The sequence below is a fragment of the Thermobia domestica genome, chromosome 3 (genome assembly GCF_964235325.1).
Source record: "Thermobia domestica chromosome 3, izTheDome1.hap1.1, whole genome shotgun sequence".
Taxonomy (NCBI): Eukaryota; Metazoa; Arthropoda; class Insecta; order Zygentoma; family Lepismatidae; genus Thermobia; species Thermobia domestica.
This window is the reverse complement of record NC_137456.1, coordinates 195758451-195777935: the sequence shown is the minus strand read 5'-3', so window position 1 is coordinate 195777935 and position 19485 is coordinate 195758451. Positions and strand designations below refer to the sequence as shown.

Below are 19485 nucleotides of genomic sequence, written 5' to 3'. Positions count from 1 at the left end.
TGTTAATAGTTTCTAAACTCAGCGCAAAGCTTTGAGTTAGTTAAAAAAAATAGCCTACCATATATACTGCATAATCTATTCGTATATTATTTGATACGCTGATTTGTATAGTTATTTGAACTAGGTAAACTTGTTTATATAATCCTCATTTGAGTTAATTATATGATTAACTAAGTCCCCCGACTGTTATCTTTTCAACAGCGCCTCTGTTATACGTATATGTTTCAAGTGTATAGTTTTACATGTGTATCATACAAATAAGAAGTACTGTGAGTACAAGTATCCAAAGACTCCCTTTGTCATTTCGTCAGCCAGCGTTTCACTCCACTTGTGCCCAAAAGCTTTCTTTACGATTTGTGCTTTTAACAGTTGGGGGCAACTTCATGCTGCTGTGCTAGCTACAACCAGGCGTAATTAATCTTGGAGCAGGCGTTAGTTAGGTTGCCTATTTCGCGGACTTGTACATCAAGACTTTCTGTGGTCCACTGTACACATTCATGCACGTATCAGTTGCTACACACTTGCAATACGTTGTACACCATAATTTACACAATTTACAACTGCAATTACAGTACTTCGCTTATAACACACACCAACAGGAGATCAGCTTTATCACTTCTGGAGGTACAATTGTTACTCCAGTTCGTGGAAGACAAATATCACTTTCAACTTCCCATCCATAGTCATCCAGGCATAACTCGGTAGGAAAGAGTTTGTCTGCCAATTTCCAATATATCATCTGTAGGTAGGCACGCTTCACATGTTGATGCATGGCCTCATCTGTTGGTGGCAGTGCCTTCAGGTTGGATGAAGAATCCTATTTAGTGGTAAAGATATCGTGTCGCAGTTGATTCATAGATTAGAAGGTTCTTGCTCCGTACAAGACGGCGATGAATTTATTACCAGCTTTAAAAATCACCTTGTGATGTACATGGATGTCTCCAAATAACTCTACGTGAGGCTTTCATGTTTCAGTAAGAGTTTGCACAGGGTTGTAAATGCTTACTTTTGAAACGAGCTTAGCTAAGCTCAAACCCAGAGGGTAAAAAGTGAGTTAACTCACGCTCAAATTCACGGTTTTAGAAAGGGGTGCGCTCAACTTAGGCTAAATTTTTATTTGAGTTAGCTCAACTTGACGCTCAATATAAGAAGAATTGCAAATAAATCTCTCCGATGATTTAATAATTAAAATATTTATAATGGTGCATATTGAGAACGATCCAGCATACACAGTGGCGTATTTGAGGGGTTAGGCCCCCCGAAATTTAATTTAATGTTTTAAAGTAAATGAAATATTTTGCAAAATTTTCGCATTTCCAGGAATACAGTTAGCAAAGCCACTCAAGGAGCAAAATTGTAAATACGCCACTGAACATAAAATGGATATTTTAAGGAAAAACATATTAATTTAAAAAGAAAGTATAAGTAAGAAAGATAGTTTAAGAAACTAACTTATACAGGGGACAAAAAGCAATAAGGCAGAAATAAAATAGCTTATATAAACCTGACCACCATATACGACTCAATAAAGGAAGCACCCCGCATATGTCATGATCTGTATCCCGACACTGAATATGCATTTATCTAAAATATTGTCTCCGTGACTTATAATAGTGTCTGCCCCTGCACATTCGGCGCCCTTACAATACAAGTCAGAGACCGAAGACGCTTATTCCAACGTGATTAAACTACAATTTTGAATTCATTTTGAGTAATAGTTGCATTTCAAAGAGTTTATCAAGCAGTCTTGTGCGCGATTGTGACATGATATTTTTGGCGGTTCAAAAAATTAATTAGCCAGTTCATAACAGCCCTGTCAACCTTATCATTCACTTTCAAAATTTTCTCGCAGACACTTTCCAATGTCAATTGTCTACTTTGCGGACTCTTTGTTTCTACATCATTTTTTCGTTTGATTTCCTCCCTGTATTTATTTAACTCCTGAATTTTGTTAGGATGCACTCTCTGCAGAGAGTTAACTAAAGTTACTCTTTATGAATTCGGTATTTGCATAATATCACGACCAAATGTTCAACTGAAGTTCGTATTAAAAGTTAACTTCCAAAAAACAGTGTACACTAGTCTCCCTAATCTGGCCTTTCCTTGCAAAGAGGAGTGAGGATAATTGGGAGAGTCTGAAATTTAATTTAATACACACAATACTACTCTTTTGTTAAATGACCTTACTACGCCCGCTTAGATAATTATATCGAAAAAGCATTAAGAATTGCTTCATAAGGAAGACAGAAAAAGCATTGTTTAAACTTGTTACAAACTGTTTCATTGTCACATTAGTTCTACCTCCTACTAATTATTATCATTTATGTTACAATCTTACTTTTAAAAAATGACACAGCTTTCATTAGAAGTTCCTATACTTTTATCAATAAGAGGAATTAAATAAAAATGTTCTAACCGATCATTAATATTCAAGCGTTAAAAACAGTTCATAGCATATGTACTGCAACTTTTATTTTAAATTAAAGTTACTTCACCTTATCAATTAAGACAGTGGTTCCCAACCATTTTTGGGGCATGGCACACTTCACTGAACATCCATGACTTCATGACACACTTGGTTGCTTTTATTATTAATATAAATTATAAAAGTGTAAGACTATACATTTCTATAAAGTACTGTGTCTATGTAGTATTGAGCATTGTCTGTCACTGAATGCGTTAACCGGTACAGTCTGTCTCAAAATTAATTTTAACTAATTATTAAATGCTTCATGGTTTTTAAATCCTAACATTTCTCGACTCACACAGTTGGAGTGTGCGACACACTGGTTGGGAACTACTGAACTAACGTATGCAATGGGAGGTGCTGTTTAAGTGATTAAGTATACCTTCGTGAGCATGAACTTCGTGAATCTATCGTCACAATACATCTCTATATATCATATATAACTTTTTAATTAAAACATTTGATAATTTACCTATTAAGCGCAGATTGCGTTCCAGGATACCACCAATAACATCCGCATAAAATTTCCAATTTTTAGCCAAGCAATCTATCTAGCTTTTAGTGGAACTATTTAAGCTGTCCATATGTACGACAAACTTCCCACTGGGTATAAACATAAGGAAACAACCATATACAAATAGGAAATAATCTAAATAATCGCTACAAGCTTATTTCGCATTTAATCAGTTCCGGGCATAACGAAGCTAGGGGCCAGAGCCGGATTTAGTGGGGTAGAAAGGTGCACGTGCACACCCTTTGCTGTACATATACACCACCTAAAGCGAGAAATTACCAATAAAATTAACAACAATTTCCGAAAATTTCTGTTGTCATGTTTCCGTTAGAGTATAAAACAAAGCGAGGTTTTGCAAAATCAATAGTTTGAGTCAATATTCTGAAGGTTGAAGGAAAAGGATTCGCCGAGAGCAGACACTTAGCATTTCCAGGACAATTCCTCATTCACACCATAGATGCCTAAACGCATTTTTTAAAATCAAGTTTTATGTTAATTATTGGTGCACCTCCGTCAGGAAATCCTGGATCCGGTTCTGCTAGGGTCCAACATGATATGTGGTGGGGTATTTGTACAAATTGGCAAGACAGCGATAGTGGGTGCGCGCGTAATAACTAACTTCTTACAACTCGCATCCGCAGTGAATCTACATAGCTAAATAGTAAATTTGTGTTCCATATTTAGCCTATCTCAGTAGGCACGTTTCATTATATGAGATTATTAATCTAACGTCCCACAGCTGAGCCCTTAGGCAAGACGCATGATTATTAAACAATTAGTGGAATGAGATTGTGGTACGAAATTCAAAAATCCAGAAAACCCCACGGGCACGATGTTGTCCACCACAAACTCACATAGCTTGGGATCTCACTAGAAACCCCTCACACCAGAGTTGAACAATCTGCCACTGAGCCACCCTAGTTGGGTCCCAAGTCCATCAGTTTTGCCCTGCCCTTACGCAGGTTACAATTGTTCATTTTAGAGGTCACCCAGCCCAGATTGGTTGGTGTTTTTGCGCTATATTTACACTCAGAATAGTTAAGCTGTTCTTAAGTTAAATAATTCGTAAGGTACTGGGGTGGATTTCCTGATGAAAGAACTACACAATTCATGAATTCCCAAAATATTTTCTTCTTCTCAACCACGAAGTCAAAATTCAAACCTGACTTTTTATGCTTCTTCATTTTCCATGTGTGCATTATATGCTTCACAATTTCAATAAATGGCACAAGATAATACCATAATATTCGAAATCATTAAAATATTCTATCATTTCCAGGTAACTGGCTGCCAAATGAAACACTTTATGGTACTCAGCTAACCTCTTTATTTTTAGAAATACCACAAAGAAGATCGGAAATAACTTAATAAAATTATATACAGGGTGGCTTAGAAGTAGGTAAACAGTTCCATCCTCATCGGTCATGATATTTTATATCATTTATTTTTTGTTATCCATACAGATATTGACTTAGTTTCTTCCTTATCTGTTCTTAATTTATTTTCACTTATAACTCAAGCTCGGAACAAACCAAAGCAAATAAATCCATTATTTTAATAAATTAAAATGTCATACTTGATCGATGCAGTCTGTACACCTACTTTTGGACTACCCTGTATAACGTTATTTAAAATCAATGTCAATGTGACGATAAATATTCATTGATGAGGTCTTAGATACGGAGATTATTTTCGCAACACAAAGTTTGCAGAGCTCTTTCGTGGTTAAGTGATTAGCGTAGCCTTTGGCGTGGGAAACTCGGGTTCGATTCCCGGCGGGATCTCATGTGGTTCGGATTCCATGTAAATCAGTATGTCCCGTCTCATATAGCCTCGTTGGTGAAAGGGATGTTAAACTTAATATAAACTTAACAAAATAAAATTTACTGCTTACAACAATGCTTCCATTTTTCTTCGTTTCCTTAAAAGTGAAGTTTCTATTATAAACAAGCCAAGGTATTTTTTCTCTCTTTGGATCACACATAATTATCCTGTTTTTAAACAAACGTGATGCAAACACATCAGTTTCTTGATAAATTCTAGCTAAACGAGATTCTAAAATCGTCCCTGTTGCATTTAGGAGCTATTTCTAGCGCTATTTTTCCTAACCGTGTGTCACTTGTTTAATGACACTAATAGAATATCAAGTCATCTCAGTGATCGGACAAGATATAACTTACATATGGCCGATTACAATATTTTGTGAAAATAACAAAAATCGGAATTGAGCTTCAATTTGAGCGTAGTTTTTGCTCAAACTCACCTATATTTCAAGTAAAACTCAACTCAACGCTCACATTTTCAAAACGAGTTGGCTCATGATAAAACTCACGAAAAAAAAGCGCGCTCTAGTGAGCTAGCTCAAATGAGTTCGCTCATTTACAACCCTGAGTTTGGATGCGGCAGCTTTACATTTACGATACGGATAAGAGATTGAATCATCCTGTAAGAGCGTGTAAAGTTCGTATTTTCTTGCATTTGTTGCCAAAATGAATAACACTTGCATTTGTGTCAATTATTTTGCCATTGAACTTTTTCATGAAGAGAAAGGCATCTGGCTTGTACTTTCAGTAAAATTTAATATTACAACAAAACATCCGTATCATCACTGAGAAGCTGTACACTTTTTTTTCTATTTTGGGAAACCATCTGCAGAGCGTAACTGATACGTGTGACATCTGCGTCCTCATGCGTAAACATGGCTCTATCACTATTTATAAACTTTACATGAGGGTTAGGATGTTCAATTGAGCATAGAAGATGAATGAGTTGTACCTTATTGTGCACACTATCAGGAACAGCACTTCGCGCGAGCAGTGGTGTAGAGAGAGTCAAAACAAGTTGCACTGCACCACCAGTTGAACAGTTGAACGTCTGTCTTGTTCATGAGACTTTATAGATGAAGTTTTATAATTTTCGAAGATTACGTACGTATCATGGTCATCGAATCTTATCTTTAACATGTTGGAATAAAGATCTAACATAATATCCCTAACTGGCCACTGCACAAGGTACAATAAAGCATTCCCATCCACTAGCATCACATCTGGTCTTTTGTTTGTTGAAACAATGACAGCAAATTTATTTGTCAGTATTGGCTTGTTACCCTCTCGCATGTTACCATGCTCATTAAACAGGGAGAACGGTATGGGAGAAAGTTCATATTGAAGAAGAGCATTAAGATTTATATTCCTACTTCTTTGTGGATGCTGTCATAAAATCCATTTGGCAGTTTGTTTTTAAAAGGTGGCCATTCTGTCATCAATTAATAATGCATCATGACTTCTTCATCAGCTTTAGGCTCACTGACGATTTTTATTACAGTTTCTTCTTGAACAGGCAGCGGGTGTATGTACTGGAACAGACCCAGCTTTATTTTCTTCTGGTCATTAGCATCTAAGTTTTGTCTCCGTTGTCTGACTTTTTATGTGTACCACACTCCACATCATGAGGTATACTTTCGAACATCGTATCCGTTAACATAGACAATGTACTGCAGATAGGATGCGAAAGGACCCGCCCTGCAACTTGATCAACAGACAGGCTCATCCCAACAAGGACACCTTTTCCTTTGCCATACTGGATGTAAGTTTGCTTTCCAAACTGGTCAAGCTGCACGACATTCCAGGCATCTGATCTGTGTCTACAGACGTGCTCTCCCTTCTCTAGAAGAGTTCTTACGTTACAGGTAAGGCATTTTCCATTTCTAGTACGTCCTACGTGATATATCGTGCATAGTTCCAGTTCCAGTGTTCTGCTGCCAAGAAATACGGTGTCATGTACTTCAGACAGCATATTCCAAGTAACAAATCTCTTTGCCTCTAGGATCGTAAGAATAAGTGTATTATCATGATGGATATAAACAGAATGTCTACACAAATCTACCATTGAGGTTGTGTCGGATTTTCTTAAGTTCCATCTAAAAAGCATTTACGCTCCCAAATCCACTTTCGAAAAGTCCTCGAGAAGTACCGTCACTACCATACACAGACCTCTGATTGCTTTCGGACATGCCTTTTCAGACATACCGTACGCTGCATGCAACAGATCTTCAGAACCAGTTCCTTGCATAAAATGGCCAACGCAACCAATGAAAGACATCAGGGTATGCATCATTCCGGGTGCTATTAGATGTTTCCAGCGCAACGGCTGAAATCTGACCAATTAATCGTCATTATTACTTTGTATAGCTGCATATACAAACATATGTGAAAAATGTTTGTCCAGGCTCTCTTCTCCTGACCTCACCCTCAACTCTCTTTTTTGTTTCTGCTAATACTTTGAAGCCGGTGCCACATAACAAATGACAAATCGCGAAAGGATAATTTTGGTGAATTTTTCCACTAAAATTCCCTCTTATACGTATTACTCTCATGTGCGTTATATCATTTGAAAGTGTTTTCTATTGCAATTCAATTGATATATAATGTATATCGCTGCAACATTTACAGGTGTAAGTAGTCATTTTTAAACAGAGCCTTTAGATTTCAGATGAAATCTCGCAAATCTGAAAGGGTTACGAGAATTGTCCACAAGTGCCAAGGTGACAAGGTTGAAGTACCTAACTATCATAAAATGCAAAGAAAAAACTTTATACTAAACGTTACGGTGTCGCAAATTTTTACATGGGTCACCTCCAGACTATTATCCGTACTAAGTGCATTTCCCCTTAGGTTGCAAATATAACTAGAGGTTCCTGATTTGTACAATATTTGTGAAAATTTACACATTGAAACACAAAGAGAAAAGGGGAGAATATAGTGTCAATAAATAACAATTAAAAATGCACGAAATTAACGGATAATGTCAAATATAGAACCATTGACAGTATTGACAGAATTAACTAGTTTTCTTAATTCATTTTTATTCCTTTATTTTCAGGATTATATCATCACTGAATTTCTCCACAGGAGATAATCTTTCGATTAGCAGCATCCAACTGGAGCTCAGCCCTGTAAATAAAACATTTTAAAAAGTGTGAACGATGAGGAAAATTGAACCTGGGCCGCGGGATTAGGAAACCACAGCGCTAATCCCTCATCTAAAGCGTTACTTATTCTAGCTTGCCTAAATAAATTGCCTTTTCTGTTCGTTCAAAACAATAGCTTTTTAATAGTCAAATTGATGAAGAAAAACAGGAATATGCAATTGATAACTCGAGGGCACTATATCATTGTATTCACTAAATTATAAACATTACAGATTTTTGAAAACAAATACAAAACTCTTGAATCAAATTCTCAGTATCTATTATACTTGTACAGAAAAAGGTAAGGCCGCGACCGGGAATCGAACCAGGGACCGCTAGAATGACAACCGACCACAGTACCATTGATCTAATTCCCAACTGAAGTACAGAGTATTCACAAACGATATAGACGGTAGATCATCTTGCTTCTCTAGAAACGATCTAAACATTCGTAGGCCTTTCGGTGTGGAAAAGGGCTTTAATTAAACATGAAAATCAACAAAATGCCGATACAAGCTTACAGAAAGGAGTGATATCTCGTAGAAAACAGTGAAACTGTCAGAACGTTAGTCAAGCGACTGCCACAAAAGTACTGAAATCAAATAACTTGGCCAAGTGCTATTTGGTCTTTTGTGAAGTGAAGTTATAAACACTTGGCAAACCGCAGATGGGGTAAAAGAAAACTGCTATTTCCAAATAAGGTAATTTTACCTTTATAGGCACTTGGCTAATTTATTAACACATTCACTCTTTTCGGTAGGATATCTTTTACAGGAAACATCTCAAACTACGTATGTATTTAACCTTTTGAAGCCACTGGGGCGTATGCATTGAAGGATCTCTACAGTGCCATATGTCACATAACTAAATCTCTACGTTAAGCGTGGTTGTATATCCAGACTCCTAACTATGAAAATATTTATGATCACTCGAACCCCAATCATTTTAAGGATTCAAACTGTTTTATATAAGTTATTAGGGCGTAAAATCGAATGTGATTTATTCGGAAAACACTTTTATACATTGCAAGACCTGTAACGGCCAAATATTCACCGCAAACTCATAGTTATACCGAAATAAACTAAAACGAATGTGGAACAGAAAACTACTTTACAGAAAAGTCAAAAGAGCCTCTGTGAATGCATAGGAAATGGTTGAACGGTTTGGGTCAATAGTCTATCAATCAGAAGTTGGTGTTCAAGTCCCACAGGAATTCCTTTTTTGTTTGTTTGTTTGTTTGTTTTACAAAGTGTGTTCCCATTTTCATCAGAAGACAGAAAATTTCTTTGAATAAATCTTTGGTAACTACTTTTCTTTCAAATTTGATTAGAACGGAACATTATATGAATTGCAAATCTAAAATCCACAGTTGAAAACAACATACTAAGTATGTTTGATATTAAGTTATTATCCTCTGATTTGTTATGAAAAACTATTTATAGGCAGTGATGATTTTCGAAGATTCTCCCCGGGGATTGTCAATATATGAATGAGGGAATACTACTAAAACACTGACAGTTCACTTTGAGCATGATCGAAGATATGGCCCTGAAGGGGGAAATTTCTTAGGTCGATGCGGTCTCAAATTCTACTTTAGGTCACCCAATGAAATTATCACTGTTTGAAAGGTTTTATTACAATATAACATTACATTACATTTTATATGCATTACTCGCAAAAATCACTTGGAGTAAATGACAAAATGACAATAATGTCTGTTGTCAATTTTATACAAGAATTTTTTACTGAAACTTGTGTGGACGTAGTGGATCTGACTAATTCTAACAACATCTTGACTATCGTTAAGTTCACCTGCTTGAGCTGTTGCATCCAAAAACACTCCTCAATTCAATGGACACAGTCCAGTTTTTCGAAACCGTTCATAGCAATTTCTGCTGTTTAACATTTGATGTGAGCGCGGCCGCGAACCTTCATTATATCGTATTGAGTTACTGGCTTTCCCGTTGAAGGCGCCCACAGTCTAATTTCCTCTGAATAATAAGACTTTAGTGTCACAAAAACTGTTATATAAGAGCTGGAGTATGTGCGTTGTATGTAGAGGAAAAGAATGAGTTGAGCGAAATTATCCCTGGCCAAATCAATCACTTCCAAATTCTTTGTGTGACTGGCATGACCATCCAGTAAAATGAGAACAGAATCTTCCTTTGTAGGTTTTGTCTTGCCAATGAAATGTCAAAGCCATTAGAGAAAAATGTTGCTCTGTATCCACCCTGATGGATGAACAGCACCAACTGAACCAGCAGGGACTCCTCGCATTAACAATTGTGACATATTTTTCCGCGAAAAAATATCAAAGGCCAAATTACAAAATTTTCGCCAGCTGCATTCATAGGACAAATAATTGTTGTCAAAGATCCTCTTTCCGCCGATGAGACCGTACCTATTTGTCCCTTGCCTTTCCTCACAATACTTGGGGACTTTGCTTTGGACAATGGTCAAATCTGTCACGTCTACATTATACACTCGGTGAGGGGGTAAAATTTGTTTCATCAAAAATAGCATATAACAGATTGAAAAATCGGTCGACAGCCTCCTTGTTGAAATCTTCTTTTCTCGCAAACGCAGTTTCCGTTGCTTTCCGTACAGACAACTCAGGGCGTCGCTTTAAAAATAAACACAGTCACGATTTTCAAGCCATGGTGATAGTAAACGGATGCTGAAGTTTGTTTCTTATTGCAAGTTGCAAGGTTAATAACCGTAGATCCTTCGTTGTTAAACCGTAAAAGCACGATTCCCTAGTCAATAAATAGCGAACAAGTTTCTCTTCCAATATATTGAGAAGGGAAAATTGTTGTTCTACGATGTTTGCATTTAGCTGCTTCGTGTGGAGTACCATACTTTGGGTTAGCTAACCTTTCAGAGTTTTCTGTGGCACCTGCAAAGTCTTTGATGTTATCAATCACACCATTTCATACTATTCTATCGCATTAGCCATGTTCTCTTGATCCCATTGACGTACCTTTGTTTCTTTATTATACCGTAGTGGGTCCCTTGGCCTCTTCTTTCCAACCATCTGAAACACCTTTAATGGGCAATCAATCATCTAAAGTCATACGTTTTGTTCCGCGACTTCGTATTTTACGGCAAGTTAGGTATGTCGGTTTGCAGACTTGTAAATGAAAGGTTATGTCGGTTTATAGAATACCCTACTCCCACATGTTTGTACATGTTTCACCACCAAAAAGTATCAGTCGGCGCAATAACCACGGTGATTTGCAAACTTAAAACTTAAAGAATAAAAGTATGTAATGAGTAAATCACCTATTATTAAATAATTCTCGTTTTATGATGGTGACGATATATCAACAGAAATTTTAGCACAACAAAAATCAAAGCAATGCTCCTCACCAACAATCCATCCTCACAACTGGTTTAAACTACATTTGCTCCACTTAGTGGTGAGAGTAGAAACTACCGATATTATATTTGCCAGAGTCCAGCGTGTTCCATCCCAGAAACGGCGGTATGACGTTTTACGAACCTATGTCGATTTTGGTGCTTTCCCTCTAGATTTATGTATGTATTCGGGATGAATTAACGCATGATGCTAGTCTGCAAGATTACCCCACATTATCTGAAATCCGCTTCCGAGCGTTTTAATTAATTAATTAATTACATTATTTTTTCTTTTTCTTGCTCTGTTGTATTTTAAGGTGGACACTGTAATGATTATTAACTTATTATTCTTACACGTTACATTTAGCCAACAGTTCGTGTAGATTTTAAAATATGTCAACACGACTAAATTACTCTGAATGAGACATGTCACCTATATCTCTATTACTTTTTTTAATTCTTTTCGCAACTCCATTAATAATAATCTTTTTCGATGGTCATAGCAACCTTTAAACAACTATTTACTGTTACGGTAACTAGGAGTACAGTTTATACATTTAAAACCAACATAGATATTTAAGCTACTAACATTAAATCTTATTTCTTTATATTTTAGAATCAACAACATATTATCTCTTTTCTTCTTCTTCTACTACTCAACAGATTTTGTACTTTTACGCACCATTGCTCGAAATCGAGATACGAAAATGGAAGTAATTTATTGCATAGATATACAATATCGTTGTAACATGGCTCCATAGATATGATTTTCTACATAAAGTACAAAAGGAATAAGAAATATAATGTAGGGCCCACAGCACTAAACTTTCACGCTGCAGTTATTACTGAAACAATTATTAGTGAAATATGAACATAATTATAAGGCGTTTTTTTATTCCTTTTAGAAAACTTCCTTCGATGAAATCTCCAAAAGATCAACTATCTCATGTGATTTTCTTCACAAGAAACGTCTTATTACATATATTTGGAAAATCGCCTAAATTACTTCTGAGAAAATCGTCCAAGAAAAACACCCTCTAGAGAAAACTACTTCTAGATTTTCCCAGAGGAATAACATGTTCTGAGATCAGCTAACGAAATATTGAAGTATAAAACACAAACAAAACCGTTCAAGGCATTTTCAGAGAAAATCGCAAATTTTGTTTTTTACCATTCAGTAAACTACCCTTAATTTGTAGAACACATGTTCCTATATAAGGTTATTGAACATATGAATGGGCATCCAAAACCTACTTCTCACTTGGATTAAGAAGCTCATAAATCCGTTAATATTTTGAGATTCACTTTTTAAAACAAATTCAATGACAATATTTGTAATTAATAATCTTCGTACACTAAATTACTAATGTAAAAAGAATATCATACGAATAAGTTGTATTTGATTAAGTTATGAAATGACAATTATCTATAAAATTAAATACATAAACAAAGCAAAAGCATCAAGTTCGTGCATTATTTCATCTACCTGTTTTAATGTACCGCGGATCTTTGGTGGCAATTGCTGTAATAAATGAGTCTATCACGAAGTAATCAGCACCTCCATGATCAGTTAATCGAGTATTTGACGGTGGAACTTCATCTGGAAATACTTTGTAAACGTTTCCTGTGAGGAAACTGCGTACTATGATAGGACCATCGGCTTCACCACTCCACACAATTTCACCAAGAGATCCACTTATCTGAAATTAATAAATAGTAATAATAAATCAATTACTTTACTGACATTTACTTCAAAAGAATGGAATATAACGCTAGGCTCACATGGATAATACACTTGAAAATTTATTTAATTTTTCTGTTAAGCATTAATAAAGAAGAAATTATATATGCACAACCTTAGAAGAAACACGGCAGAAGAAATGTCGGTTTTGAAAACGGTATTTGCGGTTTCGGTTTTGAAAACCGCATTTGCGGTTTTCGGTTTTCAGAAAATCGGTTTTCTGAAAAACCGAAACCGAAAAGTCACAAAAATTCGACAGCACTAATATCAAGTAACGACGAGAAAACAGCAAAGAATCTTTGCCCACTCCGGCTCACAGTTGCCAGATGGAGGGAAATCTCCCCAGCGTAGGGAAAAAATAATCAAAATTTGCAGAAGGAAAAGAAGGTATTTTTTCTTAAAATGTCTTAAAGTGTACGGAAATTCTTGGTACAGAAATTCTAAAGTGTACGGAAATTAAAGTGTACGGAAATACTTTTACAATTGGCAGAATAAAAAAAAAACTAAGTTGCAATTTTTCAAAGAGGCACGGCTATCGTTATTGGGAAGTAAAAAAAAAATACAGAATAAAATATGATCGGTGTTTCCTTCACGTATAAACTATTGCAGGTGTCTGGGACTTGCGATAAGAAGCCAGTCGACACATGCAAAACCACAACATTCACATCTATCGGAGTGCAACAAATCAACAATAAAATTGTGTATTGCGATATAGATTTTCTTTCTTTCTTTTCTCTTTCTTTTTTATTAAGAAAGGGAGGTGGTGCCTTTTTGTTAACAAAAGAAAGAGTGGCAGTACTATTTTTAAAAACAAGGGGAAACAGTAATAATAATATAAAAGATGTCAGTCTAAGTGGATGATATTTCAAATTGAATTTCATGAGTTTCATAAGTAGTGATCTTAAATAAGGATATAACTTATTTGTGGGATACGGACAAAATCTCGCGGCCGAGACATCGCCGCCCAAAATCTCGCCGGGCAAAACCTCGTGTGGTCAAAACCTCGCCGCCCAAAATCTCGCGTGGGCAAAACCTCGCCGCCCAAAACCTCGCGGGACAAAATCTCGCCGGGCCAAAACCTCGCCGCCAAAAACCTCGCGTGGGCAAAACCTCGCCGCCCAAAACCTCGCGGGACAAAATCTCGCCGGGCCAAAACCTCGTGGGCGAAAATATATATCTCCCACTCCCCTCCCTTTTGTTGTGCCGACAACGTGAAATTATAAAAGACTTCCTAGGCTCGAACCTCATCTATGTTGAAAATTTGATTGAGATCGGTAGGATGACTCAAGAGGTATAATGTAACAAACATAGTCATTTAATTTATATATATATAGATTTCCAAAGCATACACTAGAATTTTTCTTGTCATTATTTTAATGTAATTATGTGTTATTACTAAATATATACACATAGTAATATATAGAACATTCTACATTGAATAAATCGTCGTGAAGAGGTTTTATCCTGACGACATTTCTTCCCAGGCGACACTACGTCTCGCTTAATTTAGACCAGGCAAGATTCTGTGTCGCGAGATCATTACAACGAGGTTTTGGTCAGGCGAGATTTTGGGTATGGCGATATTTTAGGGCGCGAGGTTTTGGCAAGGCGAGGTTTTGGCCAAGCGAGATTTTGGCCCGCGAGGTTTTGGGCGGCGAGGTTTTGGCCAGGCGAGGTTTCGGCCCGGCGAGATTTTGGGCCGCGAGGTTTTGGGAGGCGAAGTTTTGGCTAGGCGAGGTTTTGGTCCGCTAGGTTGTCGCCGCGAGGTTCTGGCCGCGAGGTTTTGTACCCAAACCCTTATTTGTATTGAGCTTAGTGTTGGCTTATTACCCTATTTTAGCGGGTACCACCCGATTTTCAGGTTATATATTCCCGCTTAAACATATCTTAATAACGAAAATCTACCCGCTTTTTGGGATTGGAAAAAAATCTAAGAGGACTTAGTTGATAAAGTGTTGGTATGGTATATTCAACGTAAACCGCTACACCTCTGACAATCTCAATCGCGATTGAGTTAAATTTGGACTCGCGCTCAGGCTCAGGCTCTGGGCTATGTGAGCAGTGCGCGTGTGCAGAATCATTTGCTAATAAGAGATCTGCTCTAATGCACAATGGTTTTCTTTGTGTAGTTCATGTGTTTTTAATGTAATATATTGGAGGTTCTATACGAATGAATATTCGTTTGTAGATGATGTAACAAACATACTTGAATTATTCATGCCTTCACAAGCTACAAGAATGCCGAACGACAATTTCAAGTGTAACTTTGAAGACTCTTATAGAAACGAATTTACGTTTCTTAGCCAGGGCAGAACTCAGTTTGGAGCAAAATGTACACTCTGGAAAACTGTTTCGTTTGAAAACTAGGATGCAGGGAAGCAAACTGGACCTCCCCTGATTTTTATATATTTTGTAAACTAGATTTTGTGAACGAGGAACACGAATCTGAAGGCGTTTTGACATTCCGACCTCCGGAACTCGAGATATTAAAACTTAAAGTTTAATATAGACGCTATATGAAAAAACACAATATTTTCTATACGAAACATATTATGTTCTGTGAGATATATAAAGGTAACCAAGAAAGTTCTGTCGCTTTTTGTGGAGGTCTGTGTAAAATTGACCCTCATACCATGAGTGGAGATAAGGTGAAGGTCAGTTGTTGGTGTGGGTATATCCGACATTCTACCTGGTTGTGGCAGTTCAGTTACAACGTAAACTTATGTAAGAACGGAGTGAATATTGAACCTCCACAGAGCGTCATAAGGGCGTGTATGCTATGCGAGTTCCAACTTGGATCAAACGCCACTGCAGCGGGGCGGAAGATACCTCAGGCCTTTCGTGAGGGTGTCGTGATTACGCAGACAGTGCAAGGGTGGTTTAGCAAGTTTAAGAACGGTGACGAAACACTCACGAAAGACGCACCACACGTGCCGGAAGACCAACACATGTACAAAATGAGGATCTTCAGATAGCAAGTGAGCCGAACAGTGGACAGACATGTGAGGAACTAGGGCTAACATTCAATGTTAGTAGAGAAACCATTCGCCAGCACCTCCATCAATTTGGGAAGCACTACAAGGTGGGTGTATGTGTTGCAGATGATTTGTTTCCGGGCCAGAAGGCTTCGCGTGCAGACACTTGTGATTCTTTGCTGTCTCGTCTGAGGAAGGAGCCATTTCTGGACAGGATGTTGACATGTGATGAGAAGTGGATCCTGTACGAAGCTCCACGGCGCTGTCATCATGGTTAAAATCCCATGAACCGGTTCCAAAACAGCTGAAATCAGCAATGCAACAGAAAGTCCTCTTGTATGTTTGGTGGACTGCTCACGACATCGTGCATCGGAAACTGCTACTGGGTGGTCAGAGAAGAACATCAATGCAACTGTCTACTGTCAGCAGTTGAGCCGTGTTCAAGAAAAACTCAAAACCCTGGAGCCAACACTTCTCAATCGCTAAGGGGTTCCCCGTTACGGGACAACGCTATGCCCCACATATATAGAATGAGCCGGGACACCATCTTACGCCTTGGATGGGAAACACTATTGCATCCGCCATACTGTCCAGACATTGTACCGTCCGGTTATCACCTGTTCCTTTCCTTGGACACTCACTTTAGAGGACTCCAGTTCAACTCCATAGTAGAGGTGCTAAATGCACTTGATATCTTCTTCGCTCCACGGCAAACCAAGTTTTACCGCGAAGGAATCCATGCCCATCCCGAACGTTAGCAGAAGGTCATTGATAATGATGGGTACTATTTTTGATCTTCCAGGTATGTCTTAGGTGACATATCGATGCTTTAAGTGATAGGTCAAAAAGCGACAGAACTTTCTTCGTTACATTTATACATATTACATAAAACTTCTGTATAAGTTCTAGTATCTCGAGTTCGGGAAGTCGGAATGTCGAAATTCGTTCAGATTATTGCTCATTTTGGTCCAGTTTATAAAATATATAAAAATCAAATGGGGTCCTTTTTTGCTTCCTGGTCACTTTATCTTCGAATATCTCGAGTTCCGGAATTCGGAATGTCAAAATTCCTTCAGATTCGTGTTCCTCGTGGTTTAGTTTAAAAAATATGTAAGAATCAGGTGGGGTCCAGTTTGTTTCTATGGTCAATTTATGTTCGAATATCTCGAGTTCCGACATTTGAAATGTCAAAATTCCTTTTAATTTGTGTTCCTTGTGGTCTAATTTACAACATATATGAACATCAGGTGAGGTCCAGTTTGCTTCCCTGCAGCCGAAAAGTACATTGAAAGTGTCATCAAAGAAATAACAAAAAAAAAAAAAAAAGCTAAGGATCGCGCGTCAGTATTTGTAACACAGAAGTTCACATCAATACTTACGGTTTAGAACCCTCATTTTTCTGATTTTAGAACATGGCAACCCTAATTTAGAAGTGACTTGTATACACAACTCCAAAAGTGCATTACCACATGCAATTCTCATTTTCCTGCAATAGCAGGCAACCCAAAAAGCTCGGCGGTTGGGTTGATTGCAAATTCGAAAGGCATTGGACTAAACCTCAATTTTGTCGCAAATATATCAGTGTTGCAAACTGCAAATAAGAGAATAAAACAAATTGTTAAGAATGGCAATTTTATTATTGTGACGGTGTTGGATGACATCAAAAGTTACAAAATGACTTACTTAAGCAGTTCAAACAAGAGGAATGGTAAGAAACAGATATAAGAAGAAAGCATTTCTCTCCTTCCCCCCTCCCCACCCAAAAAAGGAACTCATAAAAAGAAAAAGTTATATAATATAAAGGTTTCATATAAAAGCCTAACAGCACAAAAACAAATAGTTAAAGAAACGAAAAAGAGACAAACACAGAATAGGGGACTCCAGTGGCGTAGCAGAATTGCGACCGTCTCATGCAAGATAAAGAAATGGGAACCTAGTTGTAAACTACATTGTTATAATAATAATAATAATAGTAATAATAATAATAATAATAATAATAATAATAATAATCATAATTATTATTATTATTATTATTATTATTATTAAAAACTCGTTTCCTTTTCAAAATCTCTATCTCTGCACAAGAGCATGAATGCATATAGCGATCATGTGTGCACGTTTTATCAATGACCGGTCCCAAAGGCCAAAAGAGGTGAAAATCTCCAGCAGAGAGAAAAAACTTTCTTATGGTAAATTATAGTTCAAAGTTCGAAGCACTTGATTTTGCACGTGATATTTGTTTCTTTTTTCAGGGAACAGAAAAGTTCTGGCGCCTAAGAAATTACACCATATAATATTGCAAATCTGCAAGTGGATGTATTTACATTGCAATTTGTGGTAATAAAGATATTATGATTAGAAAACAATATTGTAAAAAGTAAGTTTAATTTCTTCATCTATCGCAAGTCTTATGGGTCCCTTATACCACGCCGGCCCTGAATATCGATATCGAAAATTTAGAATGATATATTCATGTCCATATATTCGCGATTTCGAATGTTGATATATGATAATATACGATCGACGATAGCGATGTATCGACATATCACAGGCCCAGGTCTGAGAAGTGATGCTTGAAATATACTAGAATCAACAATCAAATTCTAAATAAGTTCTCCATTTCCGTATTCAATGTTGAGGTGGAAGGGTGTGATCCCGAATAGAAATTTTAAGAAAAACAAATGTTAAGATAAAAGTAGGTTTTCCGTCTTTGCTTGAATACAAAAATTAACAGAAAACTGTTAGTGTAATTTACCTTTTACTTCTGTTTCTGATTGTTATCACAAATCAGCGAGCCGGAAGAAGAATTTCCTGTGATATTAAAGTGGAATGTGCTACAAAATAGCCATAATTCATTAACCATAGACTTCTGCATTTTCCTGAGATTTTCATTTTCTTAATATAAGTCCCTTATTCTGGGCTAATTCTGGCTACCGCGGTTTCGAGGTAATCGGTAAACGAGAAAGTAAAGTTTGTCGACTCTCAACTGTCGACAGTTTGTGAGAAGATATTTCATAGTTTATATAGTTATTTCTTCGTTACAAAAACACTTCTAGTTGACTCCATTCATGGTAAATTCCTGAACTTATAAACATTTACAATTATTGAAAAATGAATAACTATTTTTAAACATAAAAAGTCGTTACAGTTCAGTAGAATGCACTAGTAGATGGAAGTGAATGAAAATATTTGTTGAGATGTGCAAACTGAATGTGAATACTAAGTGTTTCCCATTCTGTTGTCCAGAGGCGGATTTACGATGAACTTCTGGGGGCTCGCTGGTTGATAATACTCCTACTTAGAGCTACTTTAAAGAGCTCCAAACTGTGGAATGGGTTTTATTTATATATAAAATAAGAAAGATTCTCTTTCTGGGGGGCAATCGCCATGATCACCCCCTGGATCTGCCCCTGGTCTTGTGTAGCAGGCTTTGAAGACATTCACTTCGCGTATGCTTCTGAC

At 37.0% G+C, this 19485-nt stretch overlaps 1 protein-coding gene across 3 annotated transcripts in view; it reads right to left on the bottom strand.

Moving 5' to 3' along the window:
• The window catches only part of LOC145680916 (uncharacterized), a 975933-nt gene that overhangs the window by 199668 nt on the left and 756780 nt on the right, over positions 1-19485 (bottom strand). For all 3 annotated transcript variants that reach the window (XM_081752076.1, XM_081752077.1, XM_081752075.1), the window contains exon 6: positions 12794-13007. In XM_081752076.1, coding sequence (XP_081608202.1) covers positions 12794-13007 — 214 coding nt within the window. The remainder of the gene's footprint in view (positions 1-12793; positions 13008-19485) is intronic.